Raw genomic sequence first — 16,944 nt, 5'->3', positions numbered from 1 at the left:
CTCGGAGATTTGAAAGTTGTCTCTTCCAATCTCTGATTTTTTTATTGGAAATCACATTTTCGAAAAGTGACTCGTACTTTAATTATTTTCTTTAATTTTCAATTGTAGCTTCGAAAGTAAATTTTTATTAAAAATTATTTATTGATGAATTAAAATATTAAACTAGTTGATTGAGCGGTTATCGTTCGTTGTATGTTAATATAACATGATAAAAATGTCGATTTCCCTTAAGAAGACACACTCATAGACACGTATACATACATGCATTGATCAATATCAGATTTGAAAACATGCATGAAAGTGTGTACAGTCTCGCGACGTATACGCATAAACAGCACATACGTATTATATGTATTATCGATACGCATAAGCAAGAGAGAGAATGATATCTCAACACAGTCAATCCCGTGAGCTAAGCTGACTGCTGTTGCTTATGTTGTTACGTTGCCTCGTGTGTGTACTTGAACACAGTCATACGCGCGTGCGAGAGCGAGAGAGAAAGAGATACGCGCGTTGAGTCTCGGCAGCGGGCAGCAGCAGAAAGCAGTTCTATGTAGCTGGCGCGGCAGCCAATCACAGCGCGTAGCGCAAACCGACGCTGTACAGGCTCTTATACTACCAAAGTTGCGCTAGCTCGGACGGACGGACGGACGGACAGACGCTCGATTTTTACGGGTTTACCCCTGATGCCAAACGCAAATATAGATGTTTCACATCAAAAACGTTAATGCACCGAACGCTCCAAAACAGTGGATGAATAAAAAGTATAAAAGCGGGACGAGGAATCTGGGCTCTTTCATGAGGACGATGATAAGCACCATGATGATTTGCATAGCGAGTTCTCAAAGGGAGAACATGAGTCGTTAGACATCAAAAGTTTTTTCCTTACTCTTTGCATATAAATATGGCGCTATAAAATGCATGAATAAATTCGAGTGTCCGGACTTGTGTCAGGGCTTTTCGCATACATGCATACAAAGGAGAGTGGCACGCAACGAGAGAGTAAAATCGCCATATTTTTCACATCCATGCGTCCAAACGGCACAGGCCGTTCGTTCGCTTCCTCTTCTCATAGGCGCTCGAATACGCAAAAAGCAATACGCTACTCCAAACAATGAACTCGCATGCGCTCGTACAATAGTGATGAGTCAACATGATTTTCTTTTACGTTGTAAAACATACACGTACAAACATCAATCAATACGTCCACAAAATTTTAAAACGCTCTGGTCGTGGTCTATGCTTAAACACTCAATATCAAGAAGAACATACTTAGTTTATAGAAATCTCTTGGCCGACACGGCATAAAAAAAGAGGATGAAAAAGCCTTACTTCAAAAATATAAATGCGCTCAGGATCTTAACCCGTGGACGCCGAGGTAGGCAGAATTTTTTTCTTAATTGTAGTCTGCAATTAAGAAAATAATTGAAAAATAAAAGAATAATTCTTGAGCACCCTTTTTTTATGTAAAATTCAATGTATTTTTTGAATATAAGTTTATAGTTAACTTCTGATAAAAATTAAAAAAGTTTTAAACAATTTTTTGCAAAAAAATACGATTTTAAGTACTGAAAAAAAAACTTTGATTTAAATTTTTTTTTTTAAAGAGACTTTATTTGTGGCTAATAATACCCAAAATTGTAGAATAAGAACCTTAAGTTTAGAGTATCACAGGTGTGATTTGAATATTTAATAACTTATTTTCTAATGTTGATTGTTTTCGAGAAAAGAGTACATTTTTTGGAACATTGACAACCCTGGGCAAAATTTAATAACTCCATACGTGGACCATCAAAAATAAAGTAACAAGAAAAGATAATAATAGTTCCAAAAAGATGCTAAATACAAATAATTCGTCCACTCATACCATCTTTATTTTCATCTCGGCTAGACAACAAGCAATCATACATTCAGAATCTCATACGGGCGGCGAGTTCATGTGGGGAGTTCTAGGTTACATTCTAATCAAAATGACCCGGTGAGGCTCGACCGATTGCAATATAAATTCTTAGCTTATCTGATGTTTCGTCTCGACAATGGTGTAAGGGGATCGTCTCGTTTGGTCCATTTTCTTCAGGGACTTTTGGTCTCTGGTTTCATGCTTGGATGGAAGTAGCAATCACGCGTCTTTTCAGCTCATGGTACTGAGCATACGCACTCACAAGCAGATTTGAACGGAATGAACTCGCGGATCACGTCTTGGTCGGCATAAAGAACTGCACGCGCATTGATAAGTGATTACACTATCGATCTGCAACGCAGAGTTCATCTCTTACAGGTGATGTTTGTCGGCTGCTAGTGAGTGGCTGCTATGTGTTATAGTGGCATACTCTATGCGCTACAAGTCATGAAACTTTCTCTTGAGTTCAACGAGTAGAAATTAGCTGTGATAGACGAAGACGAGCCCCTTGCACTTTATCCTTACAAAACATTTATGTTTTTCGAGCACCTGAGACCTGCAAGAAAGAAGAAATGATCAACACGAGAAGACAATGAACAACCAAGATATATGAGATGAGTAATAAGAGATACACTGCCACCGGCAGGCTGATGCTCCTCAAGTAACACGACATGAGACACCGAACAAGCAGATATGATGCCTCTCTCATCAAAGCACCACGAGACAGACGACAACAGTCAATGATGAAAACACGGACGTTTACAACAAAAGAACAGTATTAGCAAATAATACCACTTAATCAAACACACTAGATAGGTAACAGGCTAGCTTGACACTTGCAACTTGATCCTGATGTAAGTAACCTTACATAATACCTACGACACATGAGACGATCCATTAAAACACCAACGTATCGATAAGCTGATGAACATTACTCAGGGGCTCGCCGCCTTCTCTCCTCTGGCGGTAAGAAGAGCGCCGCTGAGCGGCCAGCGGCAGCGACTAGTCAATCGTGAAGAGACCTCCGAAGGTGTAACAGAGCGAAGCTAATAAATTTTAACCTCAGTAATTATAACTGAATTGACTCTTATCATTTCTTTTCCTGTACCCGAATTACGAGGCTTGGGACCTCCTACCAGAGCATTCAGCTCCAAGTTACCAAATAACTAGCAGCGAACGAAAACCAAACTAATCACAGATTGTTGACATGTGAAGTAAACAGACGAGAATCGATACAACTACCGACACCTATCGATCAATATTGATTGTCTATCGCTCGTCACTTTTTGTGACACATGAGAGCAATGACAACAACCACGTCACGAGTCGGCCATTACAATGAACCTGCCTGTCTGCAACGTACGTGTGCAAAATTGTGCTCCTTGAAAAGCAATAGCAACGTAAAACATGTGAAAGTGACTTCTAAAAGCATCTCTATTTATTCGTCAAACTCCTGGTGACGACGTCCCACTCAAGCGGAAGCCGGCCATCAGCATTTGTTGATGAAGAAAGAAGATTAGCATAAGTGAATACTAACGAGGAGACCACCCCAGCTCTGGGTCATAGATTTGCTCCAAAAATTTTTTGGGGTTTCTTGGTACCCAATACTGAAGCACCCTGTGCTTAGTTTGATCTCATGGGCCTTAGGGCCCATTTTGTAGAGGATTTTCCACATTGTAAAAAAATTGTTGTTATTTTTTATATCGATATAGAAGTACTTAAGCGAAAAAATGCAACGATCAAAAGTTTTGAAAGTTTTCAAAGAATCTGCTTGAATTTTTTCAGAATTTTAGGGACCATCTACCACTCTCTTTGAGAAGTCCTAAAATCTATAAAAAAAAGCGTCAAATTTGGGCCTCTTGAATTAAGTAATAAATGGTCCCGAAAAATCTGAAAAAATTCAAGCAGATTCTTTGAAAACTTTTAAAACTTTATCGTTGCCCTTTTTCATTTCAGTACTTCTATATCGATATAAAAATTAACAAAGATTTTTTATAATGTGGAAAATCCTCTGAAAAATGGGCCCTAAGGCCCATGAGATCAAACTAAGCTCAGAGAGCTTCAGTATTGGGTACCAGGAGACCCCAAAAAAATTAACATATAAGTGATGAAATCCACGAGCTCTCTCGCATGGAAATCGATTTTTTCCACCCGTGACTTCGCACCTCTCAGAGATTTTCGTGAGTGTTAATTATCCAGCCAAGATGCAATAGAAATTAACATGACGACGAAATAATTGTAAAATCTGAATTACGCATTACATATCATTATTTTCTTCATTATATTTTTACGATCAACGTGCCACATATCACGTGGTAGTGCCCTTTTTCTTACATAGCTAGCGAACTAGCTTTCACATTGTAATATAATAAACTCTTAATTATTTTCATTTATCTCAACGTAATCAGATTGTTGCATTTATTCAGACGGACGAATAAAGCGTGTCCTAAACTATTTGAGTACATATTGGCCATTACGTGAATACATTACACTGTAAATACTTAATAGTTTTTGATTTTTTTTCTGCATAAACGGTTATTTTGATATGATTTTTTGAAACAGATCTACTCCGTGATAAAATTTTTGAGACTGCCTCAGCCCTACAAAAAACACCCATAAAACGAAAATATTTGTGGCTTCAGAATACGATTTAGTCAAAAATGGCTTGATGTCAGCTAATTAAAGTAAAGAGGGCAAGGGTAACCATGAGAAGGTCCACTTGGTTGAATTTCTTAAAGTCATATCTGAGACTTTGACATCTAATCATCAGTTTGACAATAGCCTTGAGAAGGGCAACTTAGGCGTTGTTGTTCAAAATCAAGGCGAATATTTTAGATTTTGCGAAGCGAAAAAAGTGAGCCCTAAAAAGAACCGTTTAATAGATGTTTTGAAGCCCGCTGGGATTTGTGTAGCTGTAGCGTTGGTGAGGTAATCCCAGCTTGATGTTGAAATGTCATGGCCGCCGATCTTCAAGTAACCGTGCCTCGTGGTCGTTCTTGAGAGGGTAAGTGAAGGAATGACGAGTCAAGATTTCGAATGACGAGTCAAGAAGGTAAAAAAAAATCTTATTCCGTCCAACTCCCTAGCCGAGTGACCCTCTCGGAAGGCAGTGGTCTTTTGGATAACTAAGGAACCATTGCTGATTTGTCACGGTTGAGAACTCGACTTCAAATGAGTTCTGCCAGCAAGGCGTGCTGTATTTATAGCGACGCGTGGCTGCGGCGCAACGCGGTGGTGACGCGCGATTGTCCGGTGGAGCTGGGGTGGGCAGTCCACGCAGCTATACAAAGTTTCGTTCGCTAGCCTTAGCGAACTTTTCTGTGCTAACTCTTAGTAAGCAAGAGTTCACTAAGGCAGCGAGCGGGTGCGATCCAAATTTGTCGAGCTAAGAGTTCGCCAATGTGGGGAAGCGGCGTGTATCTGCGTCGAATCGCTTATATCAAGTTCAAACCTCGAACTGTAAAATACACTTTCAGGAAAGTGTTACATATTATAACAAACTTCTTGACCCTTTCTTAAAACCCTTGGCTGTAAAATACAAACTAAGAAATTTTTGTATACCGCAGGATTTTAAAGAAAGTTTTTAACCAATTTTTATAGCTGATTGTTATATTCTTTGTAAAAGTATTCTTCTCCATTAAACGTTACAGAATTTTGAAAAATGTCATAGGAATATTTATATCTGCCTTTTACAATGCAATATAAGCATTCATAACATTTCATTATTTTTGGATATTTTGTACATTTATAGCCACACTAATATTCCTATGCCATTTTGCAAAATTTTGTTACACTTAAGTGGAGGAGAATACTTTTACAACGAGTTTAAGCCGTCAACTATAAAAATTGGTTAAAACCTCTCTTTAGAATCCTGCGGTAGGTATTTATCCAAGCTGAATCTTCTTTTAGTGATCTCGACCTATAAATTGATATGCTACGGGTCTATACAGGTTTTTTGAATTCAAAATAAATCAAAAAAGCATGGATGATTTTGATATTTGTTGAAACTTGGTTGATGCATTATTTTACACCAATAAATAATTTCAGGTTTCTAACACTGGTGTGTCCCTATAACATATCTGCCCAGAGCCTAATTTTTACCCAGCTTATATACTAATTTATGCACGCATATTTTCAATGGGAATACATCTTGGTTTTTTTCCCAAGTTGTGAACTTTTATGCTATTGGTCACTTGTTGATCCACGGGTCACACATATGTCGTTCTATGTACCCATATTTGGGTGAGCTGTTCTCCGAGTTCGAGTACCTTGGTGACCCTAGGGGCGTGCAGGTCATCTCCTTGTTCCCCATATTTGCCGAATTTGCGTCATTTCAAAATTCACCACAGGTGTCATACGTTCGTTTACATACATGTACGGGTTTCTCTAACGCGTTGGCGCATGTTGGGCACATGTTACCCTCGAAAAATCTCACGTTGTTATTACGCCATGTGTGCTTGGCTCTTGCTCACAGTGCATAAATATTATATTTATTTACAATAATTAGACCTACTTTATTAATTGATAACAATCTATATACAAATCGTAATGAAGCAAAAATACATAATGAAAATAACATAGGTTTTGTTTAGAACTGAAGGTCAAGTAATATCAACAAAAGAATAACATAGATTTTTAAATTAACTAAAAATTTATTACGATCTTTTTCATTTTGGACTTTATAGCTTTCAACTTTTTGGTCTCGACTTTTTTTTGAGATTTCGATCTGAAACGGTTCCAAGGTTTATGTAATGAGAATAATTTTCATGTGTTACTTTATATGTTCTTTTTATGTACTGTTACAGTACTGTGTAATATTTTTTGTACTTCAAATCCTTTATTATTTATCCTTTTTTGTTGAAAATTGTTGCGGTCATGACACTGATTTTATTTCAATGATATATTATTTTTTATATCCTTATATCATTTATAATAAAAATAAATCTTAATTATTTTATTACCTTAGTGATAATTCATTATTATCTGTTGTCTCTCGAGTTTGCATCAAGTACGAAAATGGCCAAGAAATCCATGTATGTCTTAAGGAAGAATATTGTAATGCAATGACTGTATAATATATTATGAACCTAGGAAGCGAAAAACTGGGAAGCCTTTTTCGATCACTTTTCCAAAAAAGAAAGTGGAATTATCGGCCTAGGCAAAGCCGAGGCTGATAAACTTGTGCTCTGAAACTTTCTTTTTTTGCTTCATAGGTGCGTATACTATTTTTCATGAATCCCACAGTAAAAATCAACTTTCTCGTTTTGGCCACAGGGACGGAAAAGATTAGTTTCAACTAAAAAAATGAAAAAAATATTTTCATGCTACAACAGCTGAAACTAACTTTTTCCGTCTCTGCGGCCAAAGCGAAAAAGTAAGTATCTCGGCTTTGCCTCAGCCGATAATTCGACGTGCTCTGAGGCTTTCCAGTTTTTGGCTCTCTAAGCACATATTTTACTATTTTTAATATGTTGTATTAATTTACATACGTTGTATTTTGAGGACTATTATTATCTTTAAAAAGAGTCGCCACTTGAGAACGATTAGGTGTCTTTGTAAATCCAGGTTGAATTGCAGGATCAGATACCATACGAACAAAAAATGAGCGTCGTTGCTCAAGTGTTATTTTCCTTTTCTTTTCGTTTATTGTTAATACATCATCCATTAGATCCTAAACGTGAAAAAATGTTAACGTTAATGTGTTATCTGTTAGATAAGTTTTAATATATATTACCTTTGATTCTTGTATTTCAGTAAACATTTCAGACACTATTTCCCATGCAATATCTGAAAAAATTCATAACATTGAATATTATTGCACTTGAAAGAAAAACAAATTGCATTAAAGGGTAACAGGGGGCTTGAAATTGGAAAACAATTTATTTCATTTTCGAATGGGATTTTTGTCCCCTTTTCATTGCAGTTTTTAAAATTGCAAAACTTTGATTATTCACAGAGATGCAGCTGTTTTCGTGAGCCAAATTCGTACCAAGTCGACAGGTAAACATCGCTGGACAATCTTGAGCGCGATGCTGGCTTCGAAGGCAATTGAGACACAGAGCCTTCGAGACTAGTGCTCTGCGAGAGCTTACGTCCAATTTCAAACAAGAGTCGCATCTGCCTAGATGATGTTTGCCCTTACTCAGTGGACACTTTGCCTCGCTGGTAGTGACGAAGCTGCGTACGTTTCAGGTGGTAGTACGATCTGCTGGTCGACGAATATAGCTCAAGTGTAATGTATAATCTATTCCTGAGGCTTTGAGTGTCAGGCTTCGGCGTAGTAAAAATTGTTCAAGCTGTTGGAATGTAGGGTGAGCATCTGGCTCCTTCTGGTTATGCAAGTTTACCTCTCCTTCCCAGGCTAATCTCGTCGCAGGATCCATAGCCCGGCTGCCAAGAGCAATGAACCAGTCGTCCCATTGCGTTACTTCCCGGCCAAGCGACTCTAGTGGGGCTCGATGCCGATTGATGTCATCTAGGACTCTTTGCGACTCCGCAGCGGACTCTGCTGTCATGGCTCTCAGATCAAGCAGCGCTTCGATGTGATTTCGTACCAGCAATCGGTGATTATCGTAACGTGACAGTAAGGCTGCCCAAGCTGATTGATAGTTCTGAGCGGTAATTTCAAAGCCTTTGATGGCGGATGCTGCATCTCCTCGCAGGCTCGTCTTCAGATAGTGTAGCCGCTCGACATCACGTTGTGCACGACATGATCGTTGTGCACTAGCGATTAAAGCAAATCTCGAAAAGATTCCCACTCCTTGTGCGTGCCGTCGAATTTATTGAGCTCAATGCGTGGTAGTCGTACTGGCCCTCGAATGGAGTGCATTATTGGCCCTGTTTGTTCGACGTCGATGTTCTGCGGCTGCGATTGGAGTTCAACATCAACGAGACGCGCTTGAGCGCTGACGACTAACGTTTCGGCCTCTGCGTACACGTCTTCTTGAAAATATGGATCGTCTGGAATTTCGACGACGCTTACGAGACGCGAGTGATTTCCCATATAGTCGGTCCAATAGCCACCGAGAAGTGTTCGATGACTCACGACATGTCCAAGCGTCCATTCTTCCATTGGTTTCTCAATTATAGTACGAGCCAGTAGAACGAGTGTCCTATGCAGCTGCCGTTGCATGGTCAATTGATTCGGTGCTGTGAAAGAGATCGAACAAGGTGAGTATAAGTTGTCGAGCGACAACCTTTGCGTAATTGCTAGTGCGAGCGCTTGTGTATGTAAAAGTTGCATGTGTAATTCCCCATACAGGTTATGAGACGAAAAGGAACATTGGAGTAGCAAGTACTCTTAGCCCATTGGTTGCATTTGCTTTGCGCTGCGGCCAATACATGCGTACGCTCTTGAACGAGCTTGCATCGTTTCAGTCTGCAGGCGTGAGTGCATGTAGTTCGCTCGTGTATACATTCGACGCCATCTTGTTGATGACACGATCGCATTTATCTGGATTTACTTCGCGACCATGTACCTCACAGGCAGTAGTTTGGTCAACCACACCTTGTGGAACAGCATATGTTCGGCTCGTAAAATGTAGTAAAGCACGATAGCAGTGTTTGAATTTTACTTGCCTTCTTGTTGCCCGTCCGCCATTTTTCTTATCCGGCTCGAAGGACCAAATTGTTGGTAATTAAATAGTGGCGGAGGTAAATTAGAAGACGTTGTTGTGGTTGGAGAAGCGAGGCTTTTTATTTTGGCATATAAGCAAAAGAGAGAGCAGATAAAAAGGTTAAAATAACAACACACAGAAAACCAAAGTAAGGTAGATGCCTATCGCTCCTTGCGCCTCACCGCACCTGAAGTAGCCACCTGAAGTCAACTGCCTTGACACGACCAAGGCTCGAATCATCGGTCAGCAAATCTGAAGCAGCTCATCGATTACGACCAGGTAAAGATCCTTCAATTCCACCATCGAGGCTGGACATGAAGACCAATAACACAGGCACACAAAAAAAATGTTCAGTTACAGAGACCGGACCCAGTAGATTTCATGTTTTTGGGGTCGCTGAATCCGAATCCGTCGTCGGTTTTGGGCCATCAGATCGATTTAAGGTCATTTGAAGGTCAAACTAAGAAAATTCGATATAAAAATCCGAAAAATATTTATATTTTTTATGTTTTGAGGGTCACTGAATTAGAATTCAAGGTCATTTTGACTAAATGTTGACATTTACAGGTCATTTGAAGGTCATTTGAAGGTCAAGTCATGAAAAAAAAAGGTTAAAAAATTGGAAAAAAATTCCTACATGGGTTTTCGAGAATGCTGAATTTAAATCTAAAGTTAGATAACCTCTACGATCTTACCTTCAAGGCCATTTAAAGGTCAAACTTAGAGAATTTAAAAATAGAGACAATATAAGAATGCAACAAATATCACATTTATGTTTTGAGGGTCGCTGCATTTGAGTCACAGTTCATTTTCACTATACTGGGTTATTTTGAGATCATTTCAAGATTAAGTGAATGAAAGGGCGGAAAAAATTGATGAAATATTGTTAATTTAGTATGACTTTTTACCTTTTTCTTTTGTAACGCACCTTTTTCTCTTCAAACGACCGGCGTAAAGGTGGTTTGCGTGGCCGTTTGCGTTTAGTTCCTCTATGTTGGCCCCCCTCCCATCAGCAGGGCAGCAATCTGGATTTACAAAGTACCCACGTTTCAAGTGCTAATGGAACAGCAGAGATCGTAAAGAACATTATACTGACTACAAGTAGTCTGAGAGAAATTCTATAGAATCTGGACATCATAATGTTATTAACAGTCCGTTAGTAGACCATAAAAATGTTTTACTACCTCCTTTACATATCAAATTGGGCATTATGAAACAATTCGTTAAAGCTTTGAGTGAGAGCGATGAATGCTACAAATATTTAGAATTTAAATTTTCCTATAAATCGGATGCCAAATTAAAAGAAGGAATATTCGATGGACGAGAAATAAGAAAATTGCTGAAAGATGACAATTTTCCAACTAAGATGACTGGGATTCAGAAAGCTGCATGTGTTAGCTTCAAAAATGTTGTGGAAAATTTTCGAGGTAATCGCAGAAGCGATGATTACAAAGTTTTAATATCAACAATGATAAACAATTTTGGTGAAATAGAATGAGTTCCCAAAAACTGTGGTGATTTTAGCGACGAGCAAGGAGAACGATTCCATCAAGACATGAAACATGTGGAGCAGCGATATCAAGGTAGACGGGATGTTGCATTGATGGCTGACTACTGCTGTATGTTGAAGAGAAAGAGCGAACATAAAGAAACTAAACGCAGACGGCAACCTCTCTGCCAATCGTTTGAAGAAAAAAAGAGGCGTCACAAAAAAAAAAGTAAAAAGGCATATGAAATTAACAATATTTCATCAAGTTTTGCCCTCTTTTCATTAACTTAACCTTGAAATGAACTTGATATTGATTTTTTACATCAAAAAACTGAATTACTCAGTTCCCGAAACCTATACACAATCTTTTTTCGATACTTTATCGTTTTCACTAGATTTTATCTTGAAATAAGCTTAAAATAACAGTATAGTGAAAATGAACTTTGTTTCAAATTTAGCGATCATCAAAACATAAATGTGATATTTTTTGCATTCTTATATGGAATTCTCTAAGTTTGACCTTGAAAGTAAGATCATAGAGGTTATCTGACTCCAGATTTGAATTCAGCATCCTCGAATACCCATGTAGAAGTTTTTTTCCAATTTTGTAACCTTTTTTTCATGACTTGACCTTCAAATGATCTTCAGATGACCTGTAGATGTCAACATTCAGTCAAAATGACCTTGAATTCTAATTCAGCGACCCTCAAAACATAAAAAATATAAATATTTTTCGGAATTTAAATCGAATTTTCCAAGTTTGACCTGCAAATGACCTTGAAAGTAAGGTCGTAGAGGTCATCTGACTTCAGATTTGAATGCAGCAGAGTCAAAAACCTATGTAGGTATAGTTTCAGATTTTAGAACCAATTTTTCATGATTTGGCCTTTACATGACCTTCAAATGACCTTAAATCGATCTGATGGCGAAAAACCGATGATGGATTCGGATTTAGCGACCCCAAAACATTAAGTCTACTGAGTCCGTTCTCTGAAACTGAACATTTTTTTTGTGCCTGTGTAATGTCTACTGTAGGCCTGGTGGAATCTTTTTTTCATTGACTCAATTCTCGAGATAATTTGGCGCTTCTTAGTTGCGCTAGCGCATGACGAGGGAAAGTAAGGTTACACCTTGCCATGTGCAATCTTCACGTGATCTCGGTCAACCTCAGTTCCAGCTGTTAACTCATTCGAACGAAAGGATTAATATAACCTCAATCGTTGTGCTGCGGTTTTTCTCACAAATCAAGTTCAAATCGTTGTCGCTCAAGAAAGCTTTGTACATCTCATGTGCGACTATTCGAAGAAGACAAGTGTGAATTAATACGATTTAGCTTCGCGTCAACTGCTCAAATCATTTGTACAGACTCTTGACAACTCATCGTGTAGTATCCATAATATCAGTGTATACGAGAACTGTTGTAATTGTTATCAACTTTCTAAATTTTAGTGAAAATAGAAATTTATGTCACCATTGCAGTGTTTTATAGTGAGACCTACCTATTAGGGTGGAGCGAGATAATTGGAATATTTTAAGCCATTTTCTAATAGCGTTCAAAGTTAATCTTTTACACAAATAAAACAACAAACGTTGAGTAGATGTTAACAAATGATTTTTTTTACTGCAACCTGAATGTCAAACCCAGTTTTTTCGTGTGATTTCATTTTTCTTAATTCAAAATCGAACCTTAAGCCATATAAACGAAATAAAATATATGGGGAACTCATAAATTGATTATACCTTTTATAAAATACATAAATAATCAGTTGCGATTGCTATAGTGTATTATAGATCTCTCCTTGTACTGGTGTAACCTCAAAAACGACGATTTTTGGACGTTTTTTTTTGCATTTTCTCATGCAGTCAAGTTATAGTCCTGACCGCGTAATTGATGAGAAAATAAAATTCTGAGACCGGCAATCGTTGATGGTACTTTGATGGTACAAAAACTTATTTTAATCCATCAATAAAAACAAAAAACGTCTTGAGCTAGAACTTCAGTCGTTTTTTACGCTCCTTATATGAGCGATCCCTTTAAAAAACGCATTTTTGGTGGTCGCGACAACCTTTTTTTTCACTTGACCCGGGTATCAACCACAGGGGAATGTTTCTAGGGGTCCCAAAAATACGTAAGAACGCAGGTACACGCGAAATTTTAACAGTGAATTTATTTATAGCTGCTTTTGTGTTTTGAAGGACGAAAAATCATGTTTCCTCGTTAATACGGCTACTCAACGTTCGTTGTTTAATTCGTGTAAAAGATTAACTTTGAACGCTATTAGAAAGTGATTTAAAATTTTTCGATCATTTCGCTCCACTCTACTACCCATGCACTCATTCAATTAGTTATTAATTATTTATATAATGCCTGAACTATACTCATGAAAAAATAACCCATATGCGGTGCTCCAATGTGTTCGGCTATAGCGGCACGTGAAAACTACGCAGTTAGAACGTACTGCAAATCACGGTATTTTAGGAAAAAAAGAGAGGAGGTCGCGTACCTGATTCTGTTATTCCCACTCGCTAGACGAGACCACTGCGTGCGTCCCCACTCAGATGACGTGCACAATTGCACGCGTCTGACTTGTGCAGCCTTGCGCTGACAGCTCATCAGAGCGCTTTCGCTAGCTATATAAGACCTAGACAACCAGAACACATCGACCCTCGTCCTCGCACTAGCGTTGACGAGCTCTCGAGAGTTTTGACCTAGGCTAACTTCTCAATAGTAAACTTGGTCAAATTACAAATACTCGCATCATAATTTCATCACCTTTCTCCACTTTTCTACTTAGGAGCTTCTGACTTGGCCGCCAGGTTGCGCCCGCCATGAAAAACTCGTGCCCGAAAGAAGAAGGGCTGAATTCAGAGTACTAGTATAAGTGCCTCCCAGCAAAATTCAATCAGCTTCTGACTTTTCGACTTGTTACAAGTGAGATCAGAAAAGTGGGTCGACTTTTGACTGTTCAACTTCAAGTGACAGCCAAGCATCCCGAGCATACAACTCTCCAACTTCCAAGGCCATCCATGCCCAGCTGCTCGGACGATTGTGAGCTTGGACTTGAGCCAACAACGACGTCATTGGCAATTCGAACCTTCATCTCCAGGAGAAGGCTGACCTTGCTGAAAGCTCCTCATCAGTGGCGGATGATCGTAAGTCGGTCATCCTACGTCAGTTAACAACCTGCGTTGACACTAGTCTTTTTCAGAACTTAGTGTAGAGCTACAAAACTTTGTACCTAAAGGGCTGAGACAAACTTGACCATTTTGAGGGACACTGGTCACTTGTCCGTCTAGTGACTGTCAGGATATTCTTAGCTAAAACTGACTAAACTTCTGTGGTGTTGGCGAATCTCTGTAAGACCTCGCAGACTCGCTACAAGTCATCCCCTCCATACACCATTGTACAACAACTCTTTGTAATTGCGTTCGCGTCAAGTCTTTTATGCAGATAGAAATACGCGTATTTTTATCTTAAACTTGACTCGAAATGAATGATTGATATTCTCAGGCAATATTATGGCGTATCACAAGAGAGAAATACTTGCAAGACGCAGCAGGATCGTTGAATGGTAATGAAAAATGTTAAAACCGACTTGCATTTTGTATCGTCTGCCGTGTTTTTCTCATGGCCTCATGTACCTCGTGCTGCTGGACGTTCATTGTAACGTCCTGAAGGGACTTAGTGTTGCGAACAAAAGGTTCGCATGGCCTCGGATAATGATTCTAGCCTTTTCTCGTGCTACGTCCATAAGGAGACGAAACACGAGAGATCAGCTGAGGACCGGCGACTTGCGAGTGATGTGTGTGTGTGAAGGAGGGTCACTTTGGGTCGGGCAGAACGGTTTCCCGTTCGGTGCCCGACGAGCAGTGATTACGTTAAGGCAAATATTGTTTTGTATTGCGTTGCATATTTGTAGGTGGATAGTAAGTGATAAGAATTTGAAATTATAGGAAAGAAAGAGCATTTATTTTATAACAGTGGTGTTTAGACTGTAACGAATATATTATTCGTTAGACTCTCTCCCGGCAATTGTTATTAAATATAATAATTATAAATATTATGTGATTCTATTTCAGCACGACGGATCGTCGGCCGACGAGTCGCGGCGCCGTTGTTGTGCGTTGAGAGAGGGGAGAGAGATTTCCGGGGCTCGCGCCTAAGATTGACAGGCCGCGAGCTGAGACTTTTACGGGCTTTGATATCGCTGGCCACGTTAATAGGCATACGCTTGCCTTATTAATTAATTATTACTTCGCGATTGCAAATTAGATTACGATTAGAGTCACGGTGATTTGTGCTTGGGTGCAAGTGCCTGACGTCACGAGAGTGCCAAGCGAGCCATCCCGATAGGCTGACCGTCGATTGTAAGTACCTGTTCGACTTAAAAAGTAATCTCTCTCTCTTCGCACACTGAGCGGAGCAGCGGCTCGCTGATATCATAGTCGTGAGCGCGTATTCTATCTGTGGCCTAAGCCAACTTAATTTATTGCATATTTATCATCACAGGCCATTGCCTAATTTAATTCTAATTATATTTTGTGTGTCCTTAGCTTTAACCGTAAATAAATCGATTTATTGTAAAACGAACAAGCACGACTATTTCCTCAGCTGAACCCAATCTGCTCCTACGGCCCACGGATCTCTCCGATCAACTTCCCGTTATAAAATGGCGCCCAACAAGTTAAACGTTAATACGTGATTAGTAGATAGGTTGAGAATAGCTTATAGGCATAAAAATTATTTGTAACGGTTATTTAAGCGAGCGACTGTAAAAATACGCGAGCGCGAAATTCAGAATGGTCCGAGATCGAGTGTGTAAACAGACGCGCGAGATAGGTCCTGAGCAGCGGTAACAGTTCTCCTATATACGATTTAAAGCACCGAAGAACGTTAACATTGTCGCGGCAAAGAGTGTTCATTTGGGATATATATGATAGTATATGTATACTTCGGGTTATTGTCCGAAAGACTCCGATTTCGGCAGACGATCGAAAAATACGCGGCTGCGGCCTAAGGTACCGAAGTTGTCAAAGATCTAGTAAGCGGCAAATTTGAACGAGTTGGCAAAGCGATTAGTAGTAATATCTACCCCTTATCTTATTATTAAGCTACGAATTTGGGAAATTGTAAGATCGTGAGGCCAGTGCCTTCTTCAGCTCGAACCGTAGTGTAAAAGTCGACTTTTTTTTCCTAGGTTTTATAAATTCTTTTATTTTTTTATTTAAACTGGCCTCGAAGTCAATGAATGAGACTCTGGCGAATGTTACGATAGGCGACGTGTCATATGATCTGACGGAGTATTTGAGAACGTTATCGACGTCCCAAATGATGGAGGCGTACGAGGAACTCGAGCTGGAAGATGCGGGTCACGCGATCGATAATTATTGTAGGTTTTTGAAGCATGTAGCAGGTGAATACACCGAGTCAGATTTTATTATAAAGGAGGGCTACGAAACCTTAGATAAAGAAAAATTGAAAGCCATGAGGATGAATAAGCGTGACGCATACGTCGCACGAGTCGGCAAACAAGAAAGAACTAGGTTGGCTGAAGCGGCCAGGCAAGAGACTGAAGCAAAGAAAAACTCGGCGGCAACTCAATCTCCTCCAGAAGGCAGAAAGTATTTGCCTTGTGTTATACGTTCTCGAATATTCTCGTTAGATCGTTCAATGTGACATCTTTCGGGAGAGAGAATAAGTAACCGTCGATTTTTATGGCGGTCGTAAAAAAAGGTGTTAGATTTCTCTATCTACGGCTCGAAGCGCTTGGAAAGCCTCGAGCAGCTTGTGGGATCGCTGCTTGTATAGCGGGCTGCTTATGGGTGGGCTCTTTTAGATGGTTTTTAGAGTTTGAAATTTTGGTGCCTATCTGTAGGCGACATTACACCGTTGGTGTCGTGATGATAAGTATTGTCGCACACTATCGAGAAATAGGCAC

General features: G+C 39.3%; 1 protein-coding gene across 1 annotated transcript in view; it reads right to left on the bottom strand.

Annotated features, from left to right (window-relative positions):
* The window catches only part of LOC106652664 (aromatic-L-amino-acid decarboxylase-like), a 259,293-nt gene that overhangs the window by 10,055 nt on the left and 232,294 nt on the right, over positions 1–16,944 (bottom strand). Inside the window, exons 10-12 of the mRNA XM_014371756.2 lie at positions 7,635–7,687; positions 7,390–7,571; positions 6,862–6,939 (exon numbers count right to left, since the gene is read on the bottom strand). Of these exons, the coding sequence (XP_014227242.1) occupies positions 6,862–6,939; positions 7,390–7,571; positions 7,635–7,687 (313 nt within the window). The remainder of the gene's footprint in view (positions 1–6,861; positions 6,940–7,389; positions 7,572–7,634; positions 7,688–16,944) is intronic.

This window comes from Trichogramma pretiosum, unplaced genomic scaffold (genome assembly GCF_000599845.2).
Source record: "Trichogramma pretiosum strain Unisexual culture from Peru unplaced genomic scaffold, Tpre_2.0 scaffold88, whole genome shotgun sequence".
In the NCBI taxonomy this organism is placed as follows: domain Eukaryota; kingdom Metazoa; phylum Arthropoda; class Insecta; order Hymenoptera; family Trichogrammatidae; genus Trichogramma; species Trichogramma pretiosum.
The sequence above is the reverse complement of the archived record's forward strand: the minus strand, read 5'-3'. Positions and strand labels throughout refer to the sequence as shown.